Source organism: Azolla caroliniana, unplaced genomic scaffold, assembly GCF_043228905.1.
Source record: "Azolla caroliniana isolate FFs.n. ecotype wild unplaced genomic scaffold, voAzoCaro1.0.p SCAF_18, whole genome shotgun sequence".
NCBI classification, from domain to species: domain Eukaryota; kingdom Viridiplantae; phylum Streptophyta; class Polypodiopsida; order Salviniales; family Salviniaceae; genus Azolla; species Azolla caroliniana.
In genome coordinates, this window is record NW_028230453.1 from 6115964 (window position 1) to 6139287 (window position 23324).

General features: G+C 40.0%; 3 protein-coding genes across 3 annotated transcripts; 2 read left to right on the plus strand and 1 right to left on the minus strand.

Annotated features, from left to right (window-relative positions):
* Positions 1–6705: 6705 nt before the first annotated feature.
* LOC147852261 (glutamate receptor 3.1-like) lies at positions 6706–12109 on the plus strand. The gene is made up of 6 exons (XM_087333841.1): positions 6706–8119; positions 8362–8642; positions 9440–9471; positions 9565–9971; positions 10114–10762; positions 11098–12109. Exons 1-6 carry the CDS (start codon positions 6713–6715, stop codon positions 11781–11783), a joined length of 3462 nt encoding a protein of 1153 aa, XP_087189967.1. The 5' UTR covers positions 6706–6712; the 3' UTR covers positions 11784–12109.
* Positions 12110–13852: 1743 nt separating this feature from the next.
* On the plus strand, positions 13853–15831 carry LOC147852262 (uncharacterized). Its single transcript, XM_087333843.1, has one exon. It carries the CDS (start codon positions 14323–14325, stop codon positions 15448–15450), a length of 1128 nt encoding a protein of 375 aa, XP_087189969.1. The 5' UTR covers positions 13853–14322; the 3' UTR covers positions 15451–15831.
* A 988-nt stretch (positions 15832–16819) lies between these two features.
* Positions 16820–22321, minus strand: LOC147852263 (Major facilitator superfamily protein). The gene is made up of 10 exons (XM_087333842.1): positions 22021–22321; positions 21753–21900; positions 19724–19889; positions 18303–18561; positions 18141–18229; positions 17866–18048; positions 17577–17662; positions 17399–17483; positions 17190–17304; positions 16820–17060 (listed from the first exon to the last, which is right to left on the minus strand). The coding sequence occupies exons 1-10, from the start codon at positions 22244–22246 to the stop codon at positions 17035–17037; spliced, it is 1383 nt and encodes a 460-aa protein (XP_087189968.1). The 5' UTR covers positions 22247–22321; the 3' UTR covers positions 16820–17034.
* Between the last annotated feature and the right edge of the window lie 1003 nt (positions 22322–23324).

Below are 23324 nucleotides of genomic sequence, written 5' to 3' on the forward strand. Positions count from 1 at the left end.
CATTATGCTCTCGACTATGTGGTGTCGTGTATTCACGTCTAATGCCGCACTGCCGACATAATTTGATGAATTCTTCAAACTTAAACTCTCCCCCGTTATCAATCCAAAGGCATTTCAGGTTTCGACCAGACTGATTTTCGACCATGGCGAGCCATTCGAAAAATATTAAGAACACTCGATCTTTGGTTCTGGCCAGGTATGCCCATACTTCCTAGTCGAGTCGTCAATGAAGTTGATGAAATAGGAGGCACCACCAAGAGACTGATGTGGCATAGGACCACAAACATCCGAATGGACCAAATTGAGTGGACTTGATTCTCTTGATGACATTGTAGGGTGTGAAGCTACGACTTGTTTGCCATACTTGCAATGCTCACTGAACTGGTGATGTGAGAAGGAGATTTTGGGGATATATCCGACTCTAGGTAGGTGCATAATGCCTTGGCCTTGCCGAGGAGCCGAGTCGTCCATGCCATAGCGATGACACTGGAATGTCGACCAAAAACAAGTCACCCTCTTTGACCATGACGTATAGTGGGTACAATGAATGTCGTTTCGGACCTCTTGCAAGAAGGAGGTTCCCCTTATGGAGTGCCCACCCTCCTGATGACAAGCCCGCACGTATGTCGTCGCCATCAAGTTGTCCGACTACGATTAACGGTCGTGAGAGCTCAGGTACATGCCAAACATTGTGTAGTACAATTGTTGAACCACCTGGAAGATTGAGCTCTATAGTGCCGATTCCAATTATAGCACAATGTTGCAAATTTCCGACTCGGACTAAGTCGAAATGTCGGGCCGAATATTGTCGAAATTGAGATTTGTGAGGGGTCACATGGTATGAAGCGCCCGAATCAAGGAGCCAAGTACTTGAGTCTTCAATTGTAAGCAAAACTTCTGTTTCGATTGAGTGCTCGATGAACAGAATGTTCAGGTTGTTCATCAATACTTTGACTAATGAGCCGACGTTATCGTGAAGATCCGTCACTATGTGCGGATCGCGAGGCGGAACCGCCGGGGTTTTGGACCGGAAGGACTCGAAGTTGCACTAGCTTTAGCGAGAAAGGATCTAAGATAGATTGAAAGAGAGAGAGAACACTTGACTTTAGATTGAGAGAGATTAAGATTGATACTCTTGACTTTAGATTTGAAGAACAAGATTAATACATCAATTGGATAACGAATTTTCTTCTTAATATTAATTTTGATATAAAGTACAAAGCTCCCCTTTGATCTTTTTCATCCACCCTTTTATAGATGCTCCCATGCATATGATGCATGTGAGGGTACAAGATGCATGGAATGCGTGTGATGCATGTTTGCCATTTGGTGCTCATGCATCACATGTCACTCAATCAAGCTCTAATATGGGAATTTACATGTAAAGATATAATGATAAAAATATAATCCCTAAAGAAATGATTTGGCTTGTAAGCTTATTGCTTCCTATCTTGGAGGTGCAAAGTTCGAGTCTTGCTTACATCTTTTTCTTTTATACATAAAATACTATTAGGCTTTTGGACCAAATAAGACACCATGCACCGTGATCAACCGACCTGATCGATCCGTCCGATTTGCATCCATTTGGTCCGGCCTAGTCCGCATCCCGATCCGGTTCGGTTCGCATCTCGAGTCGCTTGCCGGTCACCGGCCGATCGTTGCTTGTCGGTGGCCGGTGGCCGGTTCTGCCGGCTCACCGGATGCCGTTCACCAATCACGGGTTCCGTTCGGATGCATTCGGTTGCTAGCTCCATCCGGTTTCTGGTTCTGTCATTGGCCGGTTTGAGTTTCTTCACCGGCCGGTTCGGGCATTTAACCACATCCGGCGACTTAGCCACATATGTCCATCTAGACAAAAGTGGCCCAAGTCCAACTATTTCTTATGTGCTCTTAACACATAAATGAAATATGATGGATCTCAATCTTCTTATATAGTTGGAGCCTAAACTTTTCTTATCTATGTGGGATATTTCATAGTTTTATTTTTCTCTTTTTCTTTTGCAAAACTATATACCCACATAACTTGACACTTAGATGTTTGTTTCTTATGTAGTGAAGTGCATTCGAAAGCTCTTCAAGACCTCCATCTTTTTGTACCAAGATATTAAACTTATATCAAATTAGTATCTTCACTATTATTGTTTTATGTGATTCATACTCGATTTCGTATGTTTTATGCAATTTTCACACCATTGCTGAAAATCTTCACGACAACGTAGTTGACCTCCTCATGTCGGCCACTCTTTTGAACAGCTCGTTGAGCTTTATCGTTTTTGGATTTAAGTGCGCGGGAGTCGGCCTTGATATGTCCGGGTTTCTTGCAATAATTGCATATTCGATTATCCCAAGATTTGCTTTGACTTAAAGTGTTGTTCGGCGGTCGAGAAGAACTTCTTCCTCGATTGTTCGATCGGTTGGTAAAACCTTGTACTATGTAGGCGTCATTGGTCGAATCATTTGCAAAATATTTCCTCTTAGTAGCTTCTGTCATGATTGAGCTCGTGACTTCGAAGTACTTTACTACAATAGTCAACACATTAAACACAGTTGTGACGAAAGTTTCCCAGGAAGGGGGGAGACTACTCATTAAGAGCATAGTTTTTAGTTCATCCTCTATCGTCGTCCCTTGGGCTGAAATTTGGGAGTTTAGACTTTCATACTCATTCAAGTGTGGCTGGACTGAGTCAGATTCTTTCATCCGAAGGTTGTAGAGGCGCCGAATCAAGTATATCTTTGTAGCAGCAACCTTCTTTCCGTAAGTGTCTAAGAGTGTCTTCCATAGTTGGATGGCAGTCAAACACGATTGCACTGTGAAGTACATTAACTTTGACAAGTGCATCCGAATAGTGGCGCAGAGGATTTTGTCCAACTTTTGCCACTCATTTGGAGCATTTTCAGTCTCAATTGGGTCGATCAGACCCTTGACTATTAGATAGTCCTGCATATGCTCCTTCTAGAAGTTGAAGTTCGATTCGTCGAACTTCCTTAGACTCGTCTTTGATGAGCCTGATGTTGATGCTATCTATGTCGGTTTGCTAGAATCTATTCGGAGTCAACTACAAACAATGGTGGGATGCAACCGACTAGCTCACCTGATATCATTCTAGTCGGATTTGGACATGTCAATCAAATCAATTTCGACTATTGGAACAGTTGGTGGCTAAACTTGCTCAGAGTGGTTATGGTGAATAGAGGGACAAAGCCAACTAGTCTTCCCAAATGTCGCCTAGCCGAGTTGAGCACAGCTAACTGTTGATTCGATTCCAATTCCCGATTCCAAGAGACGGATCATAGACTATATGCTTTTGTGTGTTGATTGTCCAGGTTGATCCTGCTTCAGGTGGCTACAATGACGAGAGGAATAGATCCAACTGGTCTTTCTAAATGTCATCTAGCTGAATGAAGCACGGAAGGGGGTTGTTCCTGGGGCGGAATCTACTCCGAGTAGTTATGACGGGCAAGTGGGCAATGCCGGATGGCTTGATCGGTTGTTGCCTAACTTGATGAAGCACGACTTACAATCAAATCGAAGGAGAAACCTCACTTCGAGTGGCTACAATCACGAGGACAAAGTACAATCGACTGGCCTACTTCAAGAGTGATTTGGTTCAGAGAAGTGCGGGTTTGCAGGTGTCTTCTCTCTTCTCTTGGTGGTTGCCAACCTTGGGATCTTCAAGAAGATCAGGGTAGGAATATTGTTGGAGACAGATGATGACCGACATCGAGTTGAAGAACCTTGCTCTGATACCAGATGTTGGAGGCAGTTGTCAAGTGTGGAACAAGAAACAACACTCTTTAGACTTAAAGGTCTTCAAGGGTTCAAAGAAACCGATTAAGCACACAAGACAACTAATTCCTAAGACAAGATCAACAAGAAAGACAGAGAGAAGAAGTACACCAAAGTAGGCACAAAGTAATGTAACTGTATTATTCTCAGAGAGTTACAATAGCACAATATACAAAATGAACAACCACCACCCCAACACTAGGTTACAAGAGTCGGTTTAAATACTAACTGACTTAGGGCAACTACCCTTACCACTATTTACAAAAATAGTCTAACCCTAGTGTGTCCAATGGGACAATGTGAATACGTCCATTAAAGACATGTATTCGACACTTATAAGTGAGGTATATGGGATTGTACAAGGAATTATATTCTATGACCCTTTTTCCTAAAGGTTTAGGAGGAATTATGTTCTATGCCCCTTTTTCCTAGTATTACATTGAGTTTAGTGCTAACTTTGATGCCAATGTCTTCATATGTCTCACTACATACGGTGGGTACTTAAAAGTGAGGTACCATTATTCTATTGAAGTGCTTTAAGGGGTAGATCTTATTGAGTTGTTACAAGTTTATAATAGGTCTCGTATTTTTCAAGGCCTTGATCGCTAGATTTTGTATTGAGGAAAGTAACCATTATGAAATGAGTAAAGATAAATGTTTAGAAATATAAATTTTGGGATAGGGATTGAGTTGGTAAAGGACCACATATATCCATGTGTACTAGTTGGCCATAACTGTAGGATGTGAAGAGAAAGGGGATTTAGAGAGCTTACTAAATTTACACCATTCGTTAAGGGATCATTTGAATTTTTGAGGTACGATAAAACTAGTGGATATATATTGTTAGGACTTGTGAACCATTGTCTGATGGTTCAAGTGACCTAATTGGCAGTGGCATAGAAGTTGTCATAGAGCACACTAATATGTAAGACATCCTTGTCTTAGACAATTAACCATGTAACCTTGACCAGAGGGTGTCTTATGGCAGATGATGCAATAGTTGTGATATAATTCGATAGACATATCTCATCTATGAGTTTATTTACAATTATTAAGTTTTCCACTGGTTAGGTATATAATGAACTTTGTTTATTTTAATGGATTTGCCATCAAAGAGCTCAAGATGGGCGATGTTGTGTCCAAGGGCATACTCAACCACTTTCTTCTCGAATCTCATTGCAATGGGATTTTCTAAGGGTTTATCGTCTTTAAGCCTTGATGGGAGAGAACATAGGGTTATAGTCTTTAAGCCATTCTACCCTTGATGTGAGATGACCTATGGCTTCTATACCATGAATCCACATGGAAGTGAGAGTATGGTGAAGTGAGGTAAGGGTCATAAAGGCAATGAAGGAGTCTTCAGTTTCCTTGGAACTATTGTCATTATGATATGTTGTGTTATTATTTTGGTCATGATTATTATACAATGCTTTTCAATGTAATCTTGTTTATATTGTAAAATAAACCAAAAGGAAACCTCCTCATCATGTTGACCCAATGAGCTTTCTCGTACAACACACATTTCATCTACAAATTCGATTGTACTTTTTGGGTTGTCAATACGTTGTTGTTTCCTGGCTCGATTGAGCCTATTTATCACCTCCCCCTTTTTCAGAAAAGCTAAAGTTGGAAAATAACAAAACTAATGTGAGGGCATTCCATGAAATTGCAAAAACCCAAGGGGCATAATAAAAAAAATGTGTGCATAAGGTTAACAAAAGCTTATTGTAAAATATACATATTTTCTTTCTTCTTAAAATTTTCTTTGTTTTGATGTGTCTTTCGTTCTTTTAGTTTCCTATGTAATTTTAGAACAAGCTCAAGTCGACGAGAGTATAAAAGAGCATGCGAGTAAATGGTGCTCTTTTTCCTGCTTTATGCTTTCTTCATTGAAAGCATCCTCCATGATGTTGTAACAAACTATAGACGGTGGAAGTGTAGTAGAGGCGATCGTGGGGGAATCGTTCCCAATTGGTGGTGATGGTATTGTTGAGCAGGTAGAGTTTCATCAATTTTAGTGAATTACTTGAGGGTCGGTCGGGCATTGTCTAAGTCGGATGTGTCGGGAAAAGGGCATCAAAAATCTTATTGAGAAGCACCCACAACAAAATGAAATAGTTGTAGTTTTCCCTTAAGTTCCGGTTGATTAGATATGGGAATGAAAATACAAAAAAAAAAACCTTACAAAATGATGGACAATGTAAAACTATGAGGATACATAAGTAAATATATAAAACTATGACCATTTAACAGATATAACGGCCGACTCTTGACCTGAAAGAAAAGAGGGGGCCAGAGAAAATCATATATATACGAAAAAGAAGCAGGAAGAAGACGAAGAAGAAGAAGAAGAAGAAGCAGGAAGAAGCAGGGCGGAGAAAAGGAGGAGGAAATGCCCTTCTTCTTCAATCATACTCCCCTGTTTCTTGATATGCTCTTCGTCCTCCTGCTACTCTTCTTTTCCGATGTTGCTCAGCACTTTAATCTTGTCGCCTCTCCCCCTCCACCTCCTAATGATGATAAGATCATCAGGATCGGAGCTCTGCTTGACCTCTCGAATAGCGGGGCTAGCCCTCTTCATGATGGCGATGACAGTGTGGGTCTCCAATGCTGGGATGCCCTTCAAATCGCTCTCATGAATGTGAATGCGGATCCCCTGCTTCTCAACACAACCACGCTGCAAATCGTCCCTGCTGACTCCAACTGTTCGGCCTTCACCGGTGCAGCCGCAGGTAGCGATGACCCCCCCCAAAAAAACAAAAACAAAGTTTTATCATATGAATATGTTCAGGTTTTTTTATGGCTATGAGATATTTGTTCACAACATTTTTCTCAAAAGATTTCCAGCTTCAGACACCCCACCTGTTTTAACAAACCTCCTAATATAAAATATCTGGCTGCACTGAATATTATATTATGGCAGCCATGTCATTGTTCCAGTCAGAGGTGGTTGCGATTGCTGGCCCTCAGTCATCGGAAGTTTCGCATTTCGTGGCACACATGGCCGCGCTCACACAAGTCCCATTGGTTTCTTTCAGTGCCACCGACCCTTCGCTCTCCGAGTATCAATACCCTTACTTCATCCGGCTTGCATGGAGCGATTCCATACAGATGTCAGCAATTGCAGCCCTGATACACTACTATGGATGGAGGGAAGCTGTTGCATTATATATAGACGATGACTACGGGCAAAATGGTGTGGAAGCTCTGAGAGACTTGCTCGACAACATGGGCTCTAAACTTACCTTTAAGGCAAGTTTAGGTGCCGGAGCAGATAACGAAACCATTATCGATGTTTTGACTCAACTGGCATCCATGGAATGCAGAGTATTCGTGGTTCACATGCAGCCGTCAATGGCTCGCACTGTTTTCTTGGCAGCTAATCACCTCCAGATGATGACCACGGGTTATGTGTGGATTGTTACAGATAGCATTACTGAATTTCTAAACTCAAATGAACGTGACATAGAATTTCGAAGGGCGACTCTAGGTGTGATAGGCTTACGCATGTACATCCCTGAATCTTCACAGTTGTTCTCCTTTCTGACACAACGAAATCAAGAGACAGGGAGAACAGACTTTAAGTACCATGCATACGAGCTTCTCGCCTACGAGTCTGTCTGGATGATCTCATATGCCCTAGATAGGTTTCTTAAACAGGGAAACTCCTTAAACTTTGTCAATTCTTCCTCACCGAGCATTAAAAATGCTGGAACAGATCTTGCAGAACTGAAGGTCCTAAAGGATGGCGACATCCTGTTGTCACATCTGCAGGCCACAAATTTCAGTGGCGTCACAGGATTTGTGAATGTTAACAAGAGGGGCGATGCGGAGGGTATCTCTTTCGAGATTGTGAACATGGTGGATATTGTGGGTTTGCAAGTGGTTGGATACTGGATCAAAGATACCGAATGTACCTTGACCCCTCCATCACACAGCTTCATGGCTACCACTGATGGTAAGAATGGTAGCCACAACAGCTTGAATGTAGTTCACAACACGGTAGCCACCACGAATACGACAAGCACAGATCAATTTAAGCTGAAGGAAGTAGTGTGGCCTGGAAATTCAGCTAAAATCCCACGTGGCTGGGTACTCCCTGAAAATGGGATTCCTCTTTCTATCGGAGTGCCCAACAAAACTGGATACACAGAATTTGTGACTACAATGGTAGATGCCCATGGCAACAAAGTTTTTCGCGGTTTCTGCATAGACGTATTCGAGAATGCTACACTATTGTTGCCCTATGCAATTAAGTACAAATATGTATCTTTTGGCAATGGAACCAAGACACCAAACTATAATGAACTCATTGACAGGATTGCCTCGAAGGTACATCAATTGCGCTCATCTTTGAGATTCACTAACCAGACATAGCTAAAAGCATATGTATGTTTATCAAGGTTTAAGCCGGGATTATATTGGGTGAAATAATAATGTCCCAATATTCTTTTACATTTTTCTTTGTCATGGTGATGGGGCCTAGAATCCATTGATGTTCTCCAAGGCTATTAATTTCTGGCCAGCTGCTCTTTATTTTTGTTGTAATCGTTACTATATGTGCTACCCTGCAGGAATTTGATGCAGTAGTTGGTGATGTTACCATTACAACAGCACGATCAAAGCTTGTGGATTTCACTCAACCCTTTACTACATCAGGTCTGGTTGTGATTGTGCCTATCAAAGAAGATGCTGGGAGTTATGCTTGGGCTTTTATGCGGCCATTTACACCAGCAATGTGGTGTACAACAGGTGGCTTCTTCCTCCTCACAGGGTTATTAATATGGATGCTGGAGCACAAGAAAAATCGGCATTTCCGAGGTCGCCCACAAAAACAGATTGTAACCACTCTCTGGTATGACAATCACCACATCCTTCTCAATCTACTCTCATTGACTAAGACCAGGCACTGGATGTAGTTATTGTCTCCAACTTAACATGAAACACATGAAGCATTACAGTCCCCTATCAACCCACCATTGTGAGTTTGGATAATTGATGGGCATGTAGTTATAGTGATGGTTATGTATGTTCTGGTCTTGGTTCAAAAACTCAGCTAGAGGTTTAGTGACCCATTATATATGAATAATTCCATCACATGTAATGAACTCTTTGGCACATCTAAATTTGGAATCAGGGGGCTCAAGCTATTCTAGTCCGATAAACGCAAGTATTCATCATGATCTGGTAGCATACTTTGATTTCTGTCTCCTTCCTAAGAAACGATATTCATACTTTGAAGCACCAAGTGTCAATGTGTGAATAAGGCATACACATATGAACTCAATCTTCTAGGTGTTCTCTTTAGTGTGATACTTAAGTCATCACCCTCTCTTAATATATCATCATAGCTTTCACGAATTGCACTATATGCAGAGCAGGTAAAGAGCAAGTGATATTCATCATCGACAAGCCCTTCCTTGCATACCTTACATGTCATTATATTTGGCTGATTTTGATTCCCTAATGCAACTTCAATACCTAGGTTGTGTGAAGATCTAAGTGTAGACATATGTGAAGATGTTGGAAGTAAATCTACCTAACCATGTGAAGTGATTCACAATTTGTGTCTCTTAGTACGTATATATTAAATTCATGTGTCTGTGGGCATCACTGAAATACTAACAATAGATTGCGTCATGGTTTTGACAGGTTCATATTTTCAACACTCTTTTTCTCCCACCGTAAGTAAGCTAAGACAACATATTCAATTATAAATTACTATTCTCATTCTTCACATTTATACTGAAATTGATGGTAGTGTTCTGTGCGTGTAGGGGAAAATGTGAAGAGTACTCTGGGTAGAGCTGTCCTAGTGATCTGGCTCTTTGTAGTTCTTATCATAACTTCAAGTTATACAGCTAGTTTAACATCGATTCTGACAGTGGAGCAGTTGTCACCGACTATACGAGGTATTTCCGGTTTAATAGCGAGTGATGTTCCTATTGGATACCAGCGAGGATCATTCGTTGAAGATTACCTTTTGCAGCTGAATGTTGCTAAAGGTAGATTAATTCCATTAGATACATTGACAAGCTATGACCAAGCCTTGAAAAAGGGACCAAGCAACGGTGGTGTTGGAGCAATTGTTGATGAGCTTCCTTATGTGCAGCTATTATTATCATCAGAGTGTGCAGCTTTTGCTATAGCTGGACAAGAATTCACTAAGAGTGGCTGGGGCTTTGTGAGTAGAATACCAATTTGTTGTTAGTTTAGATGGGGTTGCAAATTTATCAATGAGATAGTATATATGCTTTCATTTTATCAGAACCACTAAATGAAATGATGTAATTCAGAAGATTAAGTCTGTTCGATTTTATACACAGGCATTTCCAAAAGGATCGCAATTGGCAATAGACATATCTACTGCAATCTTGGAGTTGTCGGAGACAGGCAAACTACAACAGATGCATGACAAATGGCTAAGTAATAAGGGTTGCATATCAGAACAAAAGGAAACCTTAAATGTATTGAACCTTGGGAGCTTTTGGGGTCTTTTCCTTATTACTGGAGTTGCATCTGTATCATGTGTTACCTGCTACATTATCCGCATGATATGGGAATACAAGAAAAGGACCGATGTGGCTGATTCACTACCATTGGATCCAAATACACATGGAAATTCATACAGTTTATCTCGCTTTCGCCGGGGCACAAGCTTCTTAAAGGCATTGGTTTCATTCATTGAAGAGGCTGAAGTGGGGAGAGATGAAAACCAATCAGGATGTGGGTCAAATGGAATCACGTGTAAAGATCAATCCCCAACAGAAAGCAGGAACACATCGATGTCTATCAGGTCCACGGAAAACAGTGCTAGAGATTCCATGGCATTCGCAGATGATGCCAAAGCCGAACTGCGGCAACTTGTCAAGGATTTATCTTTCGCTTTCAAAAATAATGCTAGGCAATCAGAGGATGGGGCTCTCACAATCAATGATGCAAAACAAGAAGAAGACATGATCATAACACAACAAGGTACAACTCTCAACTTAATGGAAAATTTAATATCATTAGCAAACTACAGATTTATTAGAAACTCCAAAAGTATGATGGTATCCATAGATAGTAGAATAATCATCTAAAACTTTATTTATTTTGTGTAAGAAATGTTTGCTCTGAGTTTAATACATTGGCACTAGAATAATCAGGTATGATGTTATTCATTTCTGTACAGCAATGTTTTCAGTCATGGGCAATGTGAACTGAAAATTTCATTCGTTTTACTTTGTATAAGAATTTTGAGTTCACAGCTTTCTGTCCCCCAAATTTCTGTCACTGATTTCCTTTGGCTGCACTAAACCATGAATCAGATAATCAAATTGATGAAGGCAGCACTTCCATTAGCTCCTCTGCTAATGTAGGGGTAATGCTGCGACAATCAAGTGGGAGTAGAAGGAAACTGCTACAGAGGAGATCTAAGACCTTCAAATCAATCATGGACACAGACAACAGTGCTGACAAATATCGCTATGCCGCGACCATCATGCATACTAGCGACGTAGGACCCCCTCATATCAAACCAGAAGTAAGGATAGGCCTAGACATGATGGACAGGCACATCGGTCATTGCCCAAGGTTGCAATGTGAGGATGAAACAAATCGACATGTGCAGAAAGTTGTGGATGCAGAAACCAGAGATGTGACAATCGACTGTGGTCCCTGTTGTGCTGAGTTGGATGGGAGTGCAGCATCGGAAAGTCAGTTGGTACCTGATGTCCTGCAAGAAGAAACTGTAGTACACATCACATCATGTCATCATGAGTCGAGCAAAGGAGGATCGGAGAGCGGAATTCAAGCAGATTCGGATACCGGCTGTAAGGAGCAACAGCTTGCGGATCGACAAAACCTGTCTTCGCCATCGGAGGATTTGCTCGAAACCCATGTACTTGTGTCTCTACAAAAGGATCAAACCCATGTATCTGTACAAAATGATGAGAACAACATATGTGCTGTTCCATCAGACGATAATTCTATAGCAGTTATTTTACCGTCGTAAAATCGATGCATAGCAGCTAATGTCCATTGGCTCTTTATTTGAAATACGTTGCACGACAGTCTTTTAACGCTTTATGGATATTAGTTGCACCCGACAAAATGATGAAACCACCCCATGTATGTGTGTTGCTTCTTCCTTAATAGGATGTTTTATAAGGCTCATGTTTATGGTGTTAAATTGATGCATACCGTCAATCGGCAGGTTGTGGCAATTAGGTTGCATGAGTTTAAGTCAGGTTTATTTTTGACAACCCTCTGTAAAACTCATCACTTGATTTTTGTAGACCCCGAATTCCATTGCAAGCTCCAAATTTATCTAGACAATCTTAGTATACCCAAACTTTCATCGGGAGCTTCAAATTTATGTGACGGAAACATCAAGCCACACATAATTGTTAATGTATACACTCTAATATTGGCTTACTCTAATGTGTCAACCTCACATTATATGATATCTCATGTCCACTTGTTTTCTTTCTTTGAATGTCACCATGTCTTTGCTTTTTCGATTGTCAAGTGATTATATTGTTCTTGCAATAAGAGAAGAGAAACCAGAAATGTATTCATGAGATTTAATACTTTATGATGAGAGAAACTTTAGTAGAAAGATAGAAGTAAAAAATATTAGAAATTAGCTTAATGTGCTCCATGAGATTAATCCCAAAAGAATAGCTAATCGCTTTGGCCTTTATTGATTTCTTGATTAACCAATATCGTGTTCCTTTTATAAATTTTGTAAGTGGCAAAATTTGGCCCATGTAAGATTCAAATGATTCAAGCGCACGACCCTCATGTTACTAATGAGACACTTTAACTAACTAGGTTAACATGTTTGGAGATATGTTTTCTTTTTTTCCATGAAAGATTTTCTTCAATAGTATTAAAACATCGAGAAAGTACAAGTGAAAGTTATATGGCCGTAGGTTTACAACGTAATGTATGTACACCTAGTTTGGAGATATGTTTTTATATACTTCTTTTTGCCTTTTCTATACAATATTCTTCTCCTCCCTGCCCCTTCCGCTCAACAAGAAGTAAGTAGCCTATACCACCATTTATTCACCCCATATCCCAGGTGCAACACAATAACGTGTCTGTCCAATGTTATTACAAGGCCAACGTTAACAATAGTGGAAACTCTCAAAATATGATTTTATGTATGATAAATTCCAAACTATGGTGGCTTATTATCAAGATTGTCTATTCCTATTTAGGTATACACAAGTTCAATTTAAGCATCGCAATTATAAGAAACATTACAAATTAAATTCATTTCCTCCAATAGCAGATTCGTAATGTCATTATACAAATTAAGCTAATTTCCTCAAATAGGAGATTTGTAATGTCGTTAAGTAGAAGTAAAAAATTAGCAATTTAAGTCTATACATACATTGACCAACTAGGGCATGGTTGCATTCTAATGTGCGAGGAGTTGGTAACCAAATCTCATACTTAGCAAGAGGGATATTGTCCTATTCTTCATAGACTACCACTATGTGCTTCACCTCAATTTTTGTTCTTCATAGACTAACATTATGTGTTTCGCCTCAATTGTGTTGATGCGTCACTAGGAATTGTCTCTCCTGCTTAATTTCTCAAGTGATGAGGAACCTACCTTTTTTTCGACTAGTGTTTCGTGAACCAACATGTGGTAATAGTGGCCATAGAAGCCAAAAGTTTGACGTGACTTTCCAAAGGCTTTTTTTTTAGCGGTATATTATTATTGTCCACGCACATGGGCGAGGCCGTCCCCCATCTGCCAAGCAGTTTGTAGCTTTCCAAGGGTATGTGTGTAGAGTCCCATTTGTCCGCGTTCTTGTCCATGAAGATGGGGCGGCGAGAGACCGACCCGGCCCCGGCCAAACCTCCCAACTTGATTTCGTGTGTGTGTGTGTGTGTGTGTTTTTTTTAGTTTCACATGGACAGACAGAACCCATGGGTAGATTGATGGATCGATCACACACACATACATACACAGGGGGAAAGTAAAAAAGATAGAAAGAAAAGAACAGAACAGAACAGAACAAAACCAAAACCAAAACCAAAAAGGAGTCTCTTCTCTGCTCTGCTCTGTTCTGTTCTGTTCTGTTCTGCTCTGTTCTGCTCTGCTCTGGCCAAGAAGAAAACCTTACACAATAGAGAGAGAATGTGTGTGTGTGTGTGTGTGTGTGTGTGAGAGAGAGAGAGAGAGAGAGCTAAACACTAGCAGTAGGCAGGCTCTAAACCCTCTCTCTCTATCTCTCCTCTCTCTTTCTCTCTCTCTCTCTCTGTCTCTGTCTCTGTCTCTGTCTCTGTCTCTGTCTCTCTCCTTCTGTCTGTCTGCATCTGTGTGTGACTGTTTTAGCTAGGTAGCTATGTCCACGTACATAGCTATACTGTATACATACATACATATCTACCTGTCCATGTCCCTTGCTTGCTTGATTTGATACGCAAGGTATTTTAGCCATCTCTGTCTCTGTCTCTGTCTCTGTCTCTACTATCTCTATCCCTCATCCTCTCTCATCTGGCTGCAACCCATCCATCTCTGCAACCCAGAAATGGTGAGGCCCCTGCTCCTCCTCCTCACCATCGCCATCGCTATCATCTCCATCACTTGTCGCCCCTGCAGGAGCAGCAGCAGCAGCAGCAGCAGTATTAGCCCTGCAGACATGGTTCAGAACTCCGTGAGACGGCAAGGTATCGACACCTCTCTCCTCAAATATACCTTCCTTGCCCTTGCCCAGTACGACAACCAGAATCCATCTTCTTCCTCCTCTGATAGCACTGTCTACACCATCAATCTCATCCCTTCTCTGGGCGGAATCTCGGCTCAGGCCCGCCGCATCTCATCGCTGTCCAACCTGCAGAAGCAGGGCCTCACCTTCAATGAATTCTCCCTCCCTGCTGGATCGCCTTCCATCACTCTTCGAAATCCTTCTTCCCCTGCTACTTTGATCGATGATGATGATGATGATTCTTCCCGACCCCTCCTCCTCATCTACCGCAGGATCTTCAACTTCACCGTCTACTCCCTGCCTCCTGCCTACGATTTTGCAGGCCCCATCGTCGGGATCATCGCCTTCTCCCCTCCCAATTTCACCGCCTACGATCCCTCCCTCCCCCAGCTCACCATCGCCAGCTCCCTGAAGATCACCATTCATGCTCCCCGCTATTCTTCCCTCCCCTCAACCTCCCCTGTTCCTCTTTGCGCTCTCTTCTCCGCCAACGGCTCTGTTTCCTTCACCGCCATGGCTGCTCCTCCCAATGTCTGTGCCTTCGATACCTTCGGCGATGTCGCATTGGTGATCTCATGGCCCCAGGATAATCCCCCGCCTGGGCAGCCCCAATCTGAGACTGGGCAGCAAAATAGCCCCTCTTCATCATCATCATCATCATCATCAGCATCAGCTGTGTCTAGTTCGAATTCCCATTCATCAGCCAAGTCGAATAATCATTGGAAGCTTGCTCTTGGAGTGACTTGCCTCACCCTTGCAGGCATAGCTTTTTGTGTGGTCCTTGTCATATCCAGCATCGGATTCGTTAGGAGATTGAAGGTTTCCATTTTGGCACGATTCACTGGTAATGAAGAGGCCCTTCAGACATCTTTGATCGGAGTGAGCAGAGCACCGACTGCAGCAGGTGTCCGGACAAAGCCTGCTCTGGAGATGGACATGGCAAGTTTCTGATGCTATATATATATATAACTGATTCTATTACAACAGGAGCTATTTGCGCACGCCTTGGCGTTATGAATTTGTTGGGATTAATTAAAGGCCATATCCGCATGTTTGATGCACAGTGAGAAGGGAATGCTTTCATTGATGTGTCACACTCTCTGTGTATGTTATGTGGATGGGATACTATCAACATAAGCTTTTTGGGCTCCTTTTAAGACACCCCAAACTGTTGTAACATTTCTTCAAAGATAGATAGCTGATCATCAGATGATTTTTGTTTAATTAATTACATCATTCATTTTGCATATACACCATACCCAAACAGAGTAATGAATTTATTCAGTTCACAACACATCGTTTTTCTACAGCTATAATATCATGTATTTATCAGAGAGTTATCTTTGCCTAATGGGTTGTCTCTGAGGCTGCCATAGCTATCTAGTCAATGGGTTGTGTTTCATTTGTTATTAACTCAATTCTCTAACCACAACTCAGAAATTTCACGTCACGGATCTAATGAGATTAGCAGTGAAAAGAGCTCTGTCCAACTGTATCTGCTAATAGTAAATACACTGCATCGTATAGGGCCTAGACCTGGACACTGCTAAATTCTATCTGGTATTGGTCACCCCTCTATGGAATCATACGGGACTTCAAAGATCAGGAAAGATCTCGTATCCTGTCGGACAGTGCTAAGGGACATATACATGCTGTAGATACATCATTTCTAACCCATGGAGCCATTCTTCCCTCAGTTCTATCCTTAACACCAAAACATAAATGTTATACTCTCCTCTTCACTGTGGCAGATGATCAACCATACCACGCTTCATTGAAAAGATTTTGCTCAGACTTAAAATCATTACCAATACGACACATTTCCATTAACTCATTAAACATTACACAGAATGTAATGATTTGAAGAGCACATAATCTATTTTGAACTGGCGTTAATTCCATTAACCATGCACACATCAACAATCCTTCAGTGAAAGCACATTAACAACCTAGACAAATATTGAGACTATAGAATACTTCATTGAACCAAATAGCATGTATAAGATGAATTGGCTCAAAGTATATTCATGAATTACATTGAATTATGAGCTCAATGTAATTTATACTGCACATAGTTATGTATTAAAACAAGGAAACATATCCGTTAATCTTGCCCTTGTCACATTATCCTTTGAATTTACTTGTTCAACACTCCACAGAATTGTTTCAAAGATTCGTCATTTTGTTGTGTTTCCTTGACATCCTTAGTCCAAGGATCTTCTATGTTTTGGCACTAAAAGCAATGACATCCAAAATACAAACTAAAATACTGCGCACATAATGAATTTGTCACAAACACTCGTGGGGATTCCTTCAAGTACATAACACATTGCTCAAGGGTCTGGGTTTATCTCTGATTATACAACTGCAAAAACGTCTAGGAAAAAATGAATTTAAATATTGATGCAACATTCCATTACATCCTGAAGGTTCATGTGCTCCTTGTCTGTATTCTGAGTTTATATGCAGCTCAGAATTTTAGATGAATGCATAGAACATTCTAACTTGCCAGGAAGATGACCATCAAGTTAATCCTCAAGGACGCTGGTTGGAAATTTTTTCTGGCACAAACAAACCCATAAAAAATATGTGAATTAAATTTTTTTGGAATAGTTCAAACTAATTACATCAATCAAATCTTTTCATTTAAATTTTAATTTACAGTTATGTTTTCCCCAGAAAACGGGTACCATGAGATTGTTGTTTCAATCGGTGTAATATGTGTAAGCAATATCCTCCTGCGAAAAGACCTGCTATTGAAAGACCAAATATCTTGTTGTTTTCGAGACGCTGGAACATACTGCCCTGCAAATGAATCATATTGCATACGTTTATTATTACTCTTCCTTAATGTAAGAAGATTAGTTATCACTTCATAAATGAATCTGCAATTGTTTACATTGACAAGGACGAAGACACTAATAGCATTTGCAGGCACTTGAAATAAAGTTATGATTCCCGCTCGATGTTCAGCAGGAATATACCTAACAAAAACAGAAAACGCAATAGAAAATATGTCAAGCATGCCCAATGGTGAGTAAATAGGAAATGGGAATACTAAACAATCTTTAACTTACAAACTCCGTAGCCGTGCAAGCAATGGCCAAGCAATTCCATAGCTTATGTGGAAGACACAAAAAACAAATGCAAGCACCCCAATCTCCTGTACAATAAACCATGTCACAATTAGGCACATCAAACTGAAAGTGGTTAACAATCATTGAAAGAAATTTCTGGTTGAATAAGCCATCGCATATCTGCTTGAAAAGAAATATACTTGAAGAAACTCCTGCAAGAATAGGTGATCAAACTTTCAAAATAACTGCTTAAAAGTTATATTTTTTTGCAAGGATAATGCATCCACACCTGATAGTCATAAGCTGGCACTGCAAATGCCAATGCAGCAGAAACAAAAATCCAGCGGAGGAAATCTTCTGGGTGGATATTCCAAGGCCCAGAAAGAACCATAGCTGATATAACACTGCCTAGCATCTGGCAGGCCATTAATGCTGGAAAGAGCATACCCGCATGAATCCCCCGCCCATCTGCCTACAGGCATCTAACATCTTTTTTAATGGAAGGTGGAGCATGAGACTTTGCAAAATTCACACCATATTTTCCATTAGTGTGCAAAACCTCACCACTAGAGTTGGCGTCCATAGGAACCAGAAAACAGTGTTTGCAAAGTTGAGGCTTGCATGAGCACATCCAAGGGCCATGACTTTCTTATCTGGAGGAAACGTCGCAGATTAAGCCTACATCAAAAAAATAGTTTCTGTTTATCAAATTCTAAAATGCCTTACCATGGAGAATCCGGAAGGTGGCCCTCACTGTTCCCAAAAACCTACCATGTGAAGATACAGTATTCTCTTCCCACAAGAGAAAAATACCAAGGGCTGCCAATCCAGCTCCCAGTGCAGCTATAACTGTTGGGACTGCCATTCCAGCTGAATGCTGTGCCACTACAAAGTTGGCAAGGCCACCTGAACCAATAGCAACCACTGCAGCTCCAAAACTCATTATCCAGAAGGTGTCGTTAATCCATTCTTGCCTAAAACCCGACTGAAAAATAATTTGATAAACGTTTATGCAAATGTTTTTCGTGACATGATCCACACAAATAAAAACAGAATTTAAAAAATCGATGAAATCAATGTAAAACTAGATCCTTATTCGCCTCATCCTATCCAAAAAATATATTTAGATTCATATCTGTCAAGTATACTCAGCAACATGTTCAGCTTCTATCATTTTTTCAGAGACTGATAAACAGACCTGGTCAAAAAGTTTGGTGGAAATCCTTTGTAGGAATTATACAGGAGTATATGTCGAAAATTGTTTCTATACTTTTACAATATATGGAGGTGTAACACACATACGTTGTTGTGAAGCAATCGCTTCATGATACAGCGGTCTGACGCATCAAGCATGAACTTTACGACAACATATTGAAGACTCATTTTCATGAGTGTTGTTCCATTAATTTTGTACAATCCAGGCAGCAGCGTTGCAACAATCCCAAATAGAAACTTAAGTGGACAAGGTTTGACTTTATGATCCTACACTTTATCAGACTTACTAATATAATTTGTGTAATTCAAGTTCCAGAATAGCACCAAACCCACGTCAGTTATTCAAAACGAATATATTACCAAGGACAATACAAGATTGACGGACAAAAGCAACTCTATAAGTATGGTTCTGCAACAAAAAGGAACCGTTTTGGCATTTCATATTTTTACTTCCCCATGATCTATTAGGGAATATTTTATGAATTATAAAAGCAGACCTAACATTGAAAGTATCCTTTTGAGTGTTATCGCTCATTCACATTTAAGATTTCTTATTCTTGCTGCATAGTATCATTTACACAACAAAAACGTAATGAGTACCCTCTTTAACAAATTAAACCTGTCTGAGACATGTAATAGTGAACCATCAGATGGTCCAATGAGAATTATTGATGAACGTTTTCTTTATAAAGTCCATGATAGATAATGTTTATTACAAAATCAGATAAGAGAAATCTTATAAACATCAGAGTCAATCCCCACTCTTAAAAACTTGTTTCATATAGAAATAAAATGAAAGGCTTTGGTTGATCTCCTGTTCATTATCATTTATAATCTCAAAATTTTCCATTACTATTGACAGCCATATGTTCTAATTTATTTTCATGCTAGTTAAATCACTTCTATATGACATTTCAAAACATTGAACATACCTTCTCGTGCTCAGTAACGAACCAGCTTTCAAATGTGGATGATAGCAATGTAGTTGCAAGCCCTTGAAATATACTACTGTTCCATAGTAATGAAGAACTTGTTTTCTTGAGTAAGGCCCCAAATATTTGTATCAAACAATAAATCAGACACGCTTTTTTTCGCCCGCTGGTCAGCAAGAAGCAGCACAATTAAATAATGGTGTTGTAAAATATCCACATCATTCAGCAAATGGCATCATTATTAACATAAGAATCATCAATTATGCCAGAGAAACGATGGGCAATCCTATAAAATTTATTACAAATATTTTAAAATACAACAAGACCTCACACCATTTCAGACAAAATAATATGCATGTCTTTATTTATCCACTAATCCTTATCCAGTACTAATTAATTAATGCTTCATAAAATTATAAGCCAAGTACCTTATGTTTAGCAAAGACATTAATTTCAATTTATTAAGATCATGAGCACACCCAGTCTCCATAGATCCCTACGATAAATTCATTATGAAAATATAACCGATCTAGTTCATGGGAAAATCTCAAGCAAGAGATATATTTGAGAATAAAAATAGGATGTAAATTTGTGCGATGTTGATTTAACTCAACATAGAAGTATCTTGAATAATGTCACAATTACATCAGACAACGGCGTGCATATTCAGAGTTTGTTTATTTACGATGTGCGCACCACTTTAGAGAAAACAAAAAGTAACAATTGATGATGGCTTTATACCTCAGCAAATACTGCACAAACAACTTCCAGGATGTTCTCTTCTATGCATGTGTCATTTGAAATTTGAAGAAAGACACGGTTACATAACTCTTGCTTGTCTCTATGTATGAGACCTCTTCTAACTTTGACAACTGACAGCATTGAAGTTTACCAAGCTACAACAATACAAAACTCTCCCAGTACAAAACTCATTCCACTTAACTATGTGCCTACTATACCATGGTATGGTAAACAATGACATGCACTATATATGTGCATGGAGCACATGGGTGTAACAAAACAGAAACTTCTTGGACTCTTCCTATTTAGAGCTCCCACAAAAATTACATTACATATATTAACCCACCAGAGCAGATGCCAGAATCTAATATGTTGTCATTCAGGAGAGACACACACTAATATCCACAACACAAATGATTTCAGGGTATCTGCCAGCAGTGAAAGCATTAATATTGCACATTCTCCAGAATAGGTTATGTTGGCTGCAGATGGAATCAGATCAAGGGCATGTATGTCAAGGATGAGCAGAGTAGTAGCAAACCTCAACCATAGATGTTAATTGCAAGCCAAAGTGCCAAAGGTCAATATTAGACAAGCATTGGCATTCCACATTGTTGGCAACATTTCAAAAATTAACTATGACAGTTCAACCACAAAGTTCACCCCTAAACCTTAGGCAATTCAAGCCAGTTCTAGACATGTACCATGAGTAACACTGTATTATGGACTAAGTAAGACCTCAGGATGGGGATATTGGTATCCTCGATTGTAAAGTAATCATCATACCTCCTCCAAAGCTCATTAATTTTTATTATTCAGGAAGCCTCTTCTAATCATTGACCTTTGCTATACATATTGTATTAATATGTCAACCAATGTCAGAGCTATTTAGACAATGAGTCCACCTAGCAACTTATAAAAGCTGCCAATTTTTCGAACAAAAATATGAATCATTAATTTCCTCCAGAAGCCAAGTATGATTCAGTAGTGGTGATCATGGATATGCATTCAGTCGTCTTGGAATTACGATGCAATAAAAATGATGTGTTCTTCTACCTTACAAACGTGATAGATCCAAAACCAAATTCGTTTGGGCGGCAGTTATGCTAACTTAATAAGGAACGGATCATTATATGGCAGCTATTTCAAGAGCTAGACTCTTGATAGAAAGAATTCATTTAGAAATTTATTAAAAACGAGTATTTTGTTCACTTTTTCAGTGGAAAAACTTCATTTTCACCAACAAGAATCTCAAAAATTTGCAAGGAAGAGAGAATGGAAAACCTACATGTGATCTGCAAGAATCCCTAGAAACGGGCCGATGAATAGGGAAGCAAGGTGAACGATGACAAAGTACAATGCGATCTCAGACCTTGTGAAACCGCCCTTATATTCAAGATACGACTCCCCATATACGAGCTGGAGATCTTCCACAGCTGTGCAGCAGTTTTGTTCAATGTGGATGAGATACTTCAGAAAGAAAGGGGAAAAAAAAAGTAAAAGAGGAAGGGGGAACAGATTAAGCGTATGAATGATGGATATCATCTGATCTTTACCCGAGGCGAGGAAGAAAAACGCGAGGAAACGACGCTGTAAGAAGAGGAAAGGGGCGGGAAGGAGAAGAGAAATGAAGGGCGAGGAGGATTTGATGTCCTTGTCCTTGACGTCTTTGGGCGACAGGATCCTGCTGCGGTACAACAGCAGAGCTGCAGAGAGCGTGAGGAGGCAGGGATAGAGCCATGGCGGCGTCCTCCACACGTCTTCTTCGTCTTCTCCTTCCATCTCCTGCTTCCTTCTTCTTCCTCAGGGTACCTGTCTCTCTGTCTGTCTGATTGACCTTAGAGACAGAATGAAAGCATGCGTGTTGTTCATGTGATGCATGCATGCATGCATGCATGTGTTGTTCATGTACATATGTATGTATGTATGTATGTATGTATGTATGTAGCTCGTGTCTATTCTGCATCAAATCATAAAGAAGGGTTGGCGAGGGAATCGCGGCCATAGACGGTGCAGGTTGCTCAGAGGAAGGCGCGTGCGATCTGCACCGTCAGATTTCGATAAGAAAGAACACGCGAAAAAAAATAAAAATTGTCAAAGGTCACCCAACTCTGACCGTTGCAAGTCGCCCAACCCTGACCTTTGCATGTCACCATACCGTTGCAGGTCGCCCAACCAAATGTGTCATTTCGACCAAAATCTTCAAATAAGCTTGATCATTACCCTTAAAACTTACAATAACATATCAAACAGTCACAAAATCCAACCTTAAACTATTCAAAATCGACGATCTTCACCATACTTCACATAAAACAAATAATCATCTTAAAACATAAAAGTTAAAAGTTAAAAAACATAAAACTTAAAAAAAATATCAACTTATAACATACTTGAAACATGAATCAAAATATGACATACTTGAAACATAAATCTACATACGACATATTTGAAACATAAAACTTAAAACATAAATTAGCATATGACATACTTGAAAAATAAATCAACATATTACATCCTTTGAACATAAATCCACTTTAAACATCGTAAACCCAAATCAAAATAGGACATACTTCAAACAGGGTTGCATGATCTATAAAAGGCAACGACCCTTCCTCTCAATAATCATCCGGATGCCGAGTAAATGCTTACATTTACTCGTAGGGTCTTGTCAATCACAATATGAGCATTGGAGCGATACATTATACCATACATTCGGTTTTGTCAAGCTCAATATTTTAAACCAATATCGGGGCTTGTCCACAATATGCATTGTCGCATCATTAGTTTCATACCTCTCTAGTAGCCTCTCGGCCTCTTTAAGTGTTGTTGTTTGATCCCTACAATTTGCATGCCACATCGT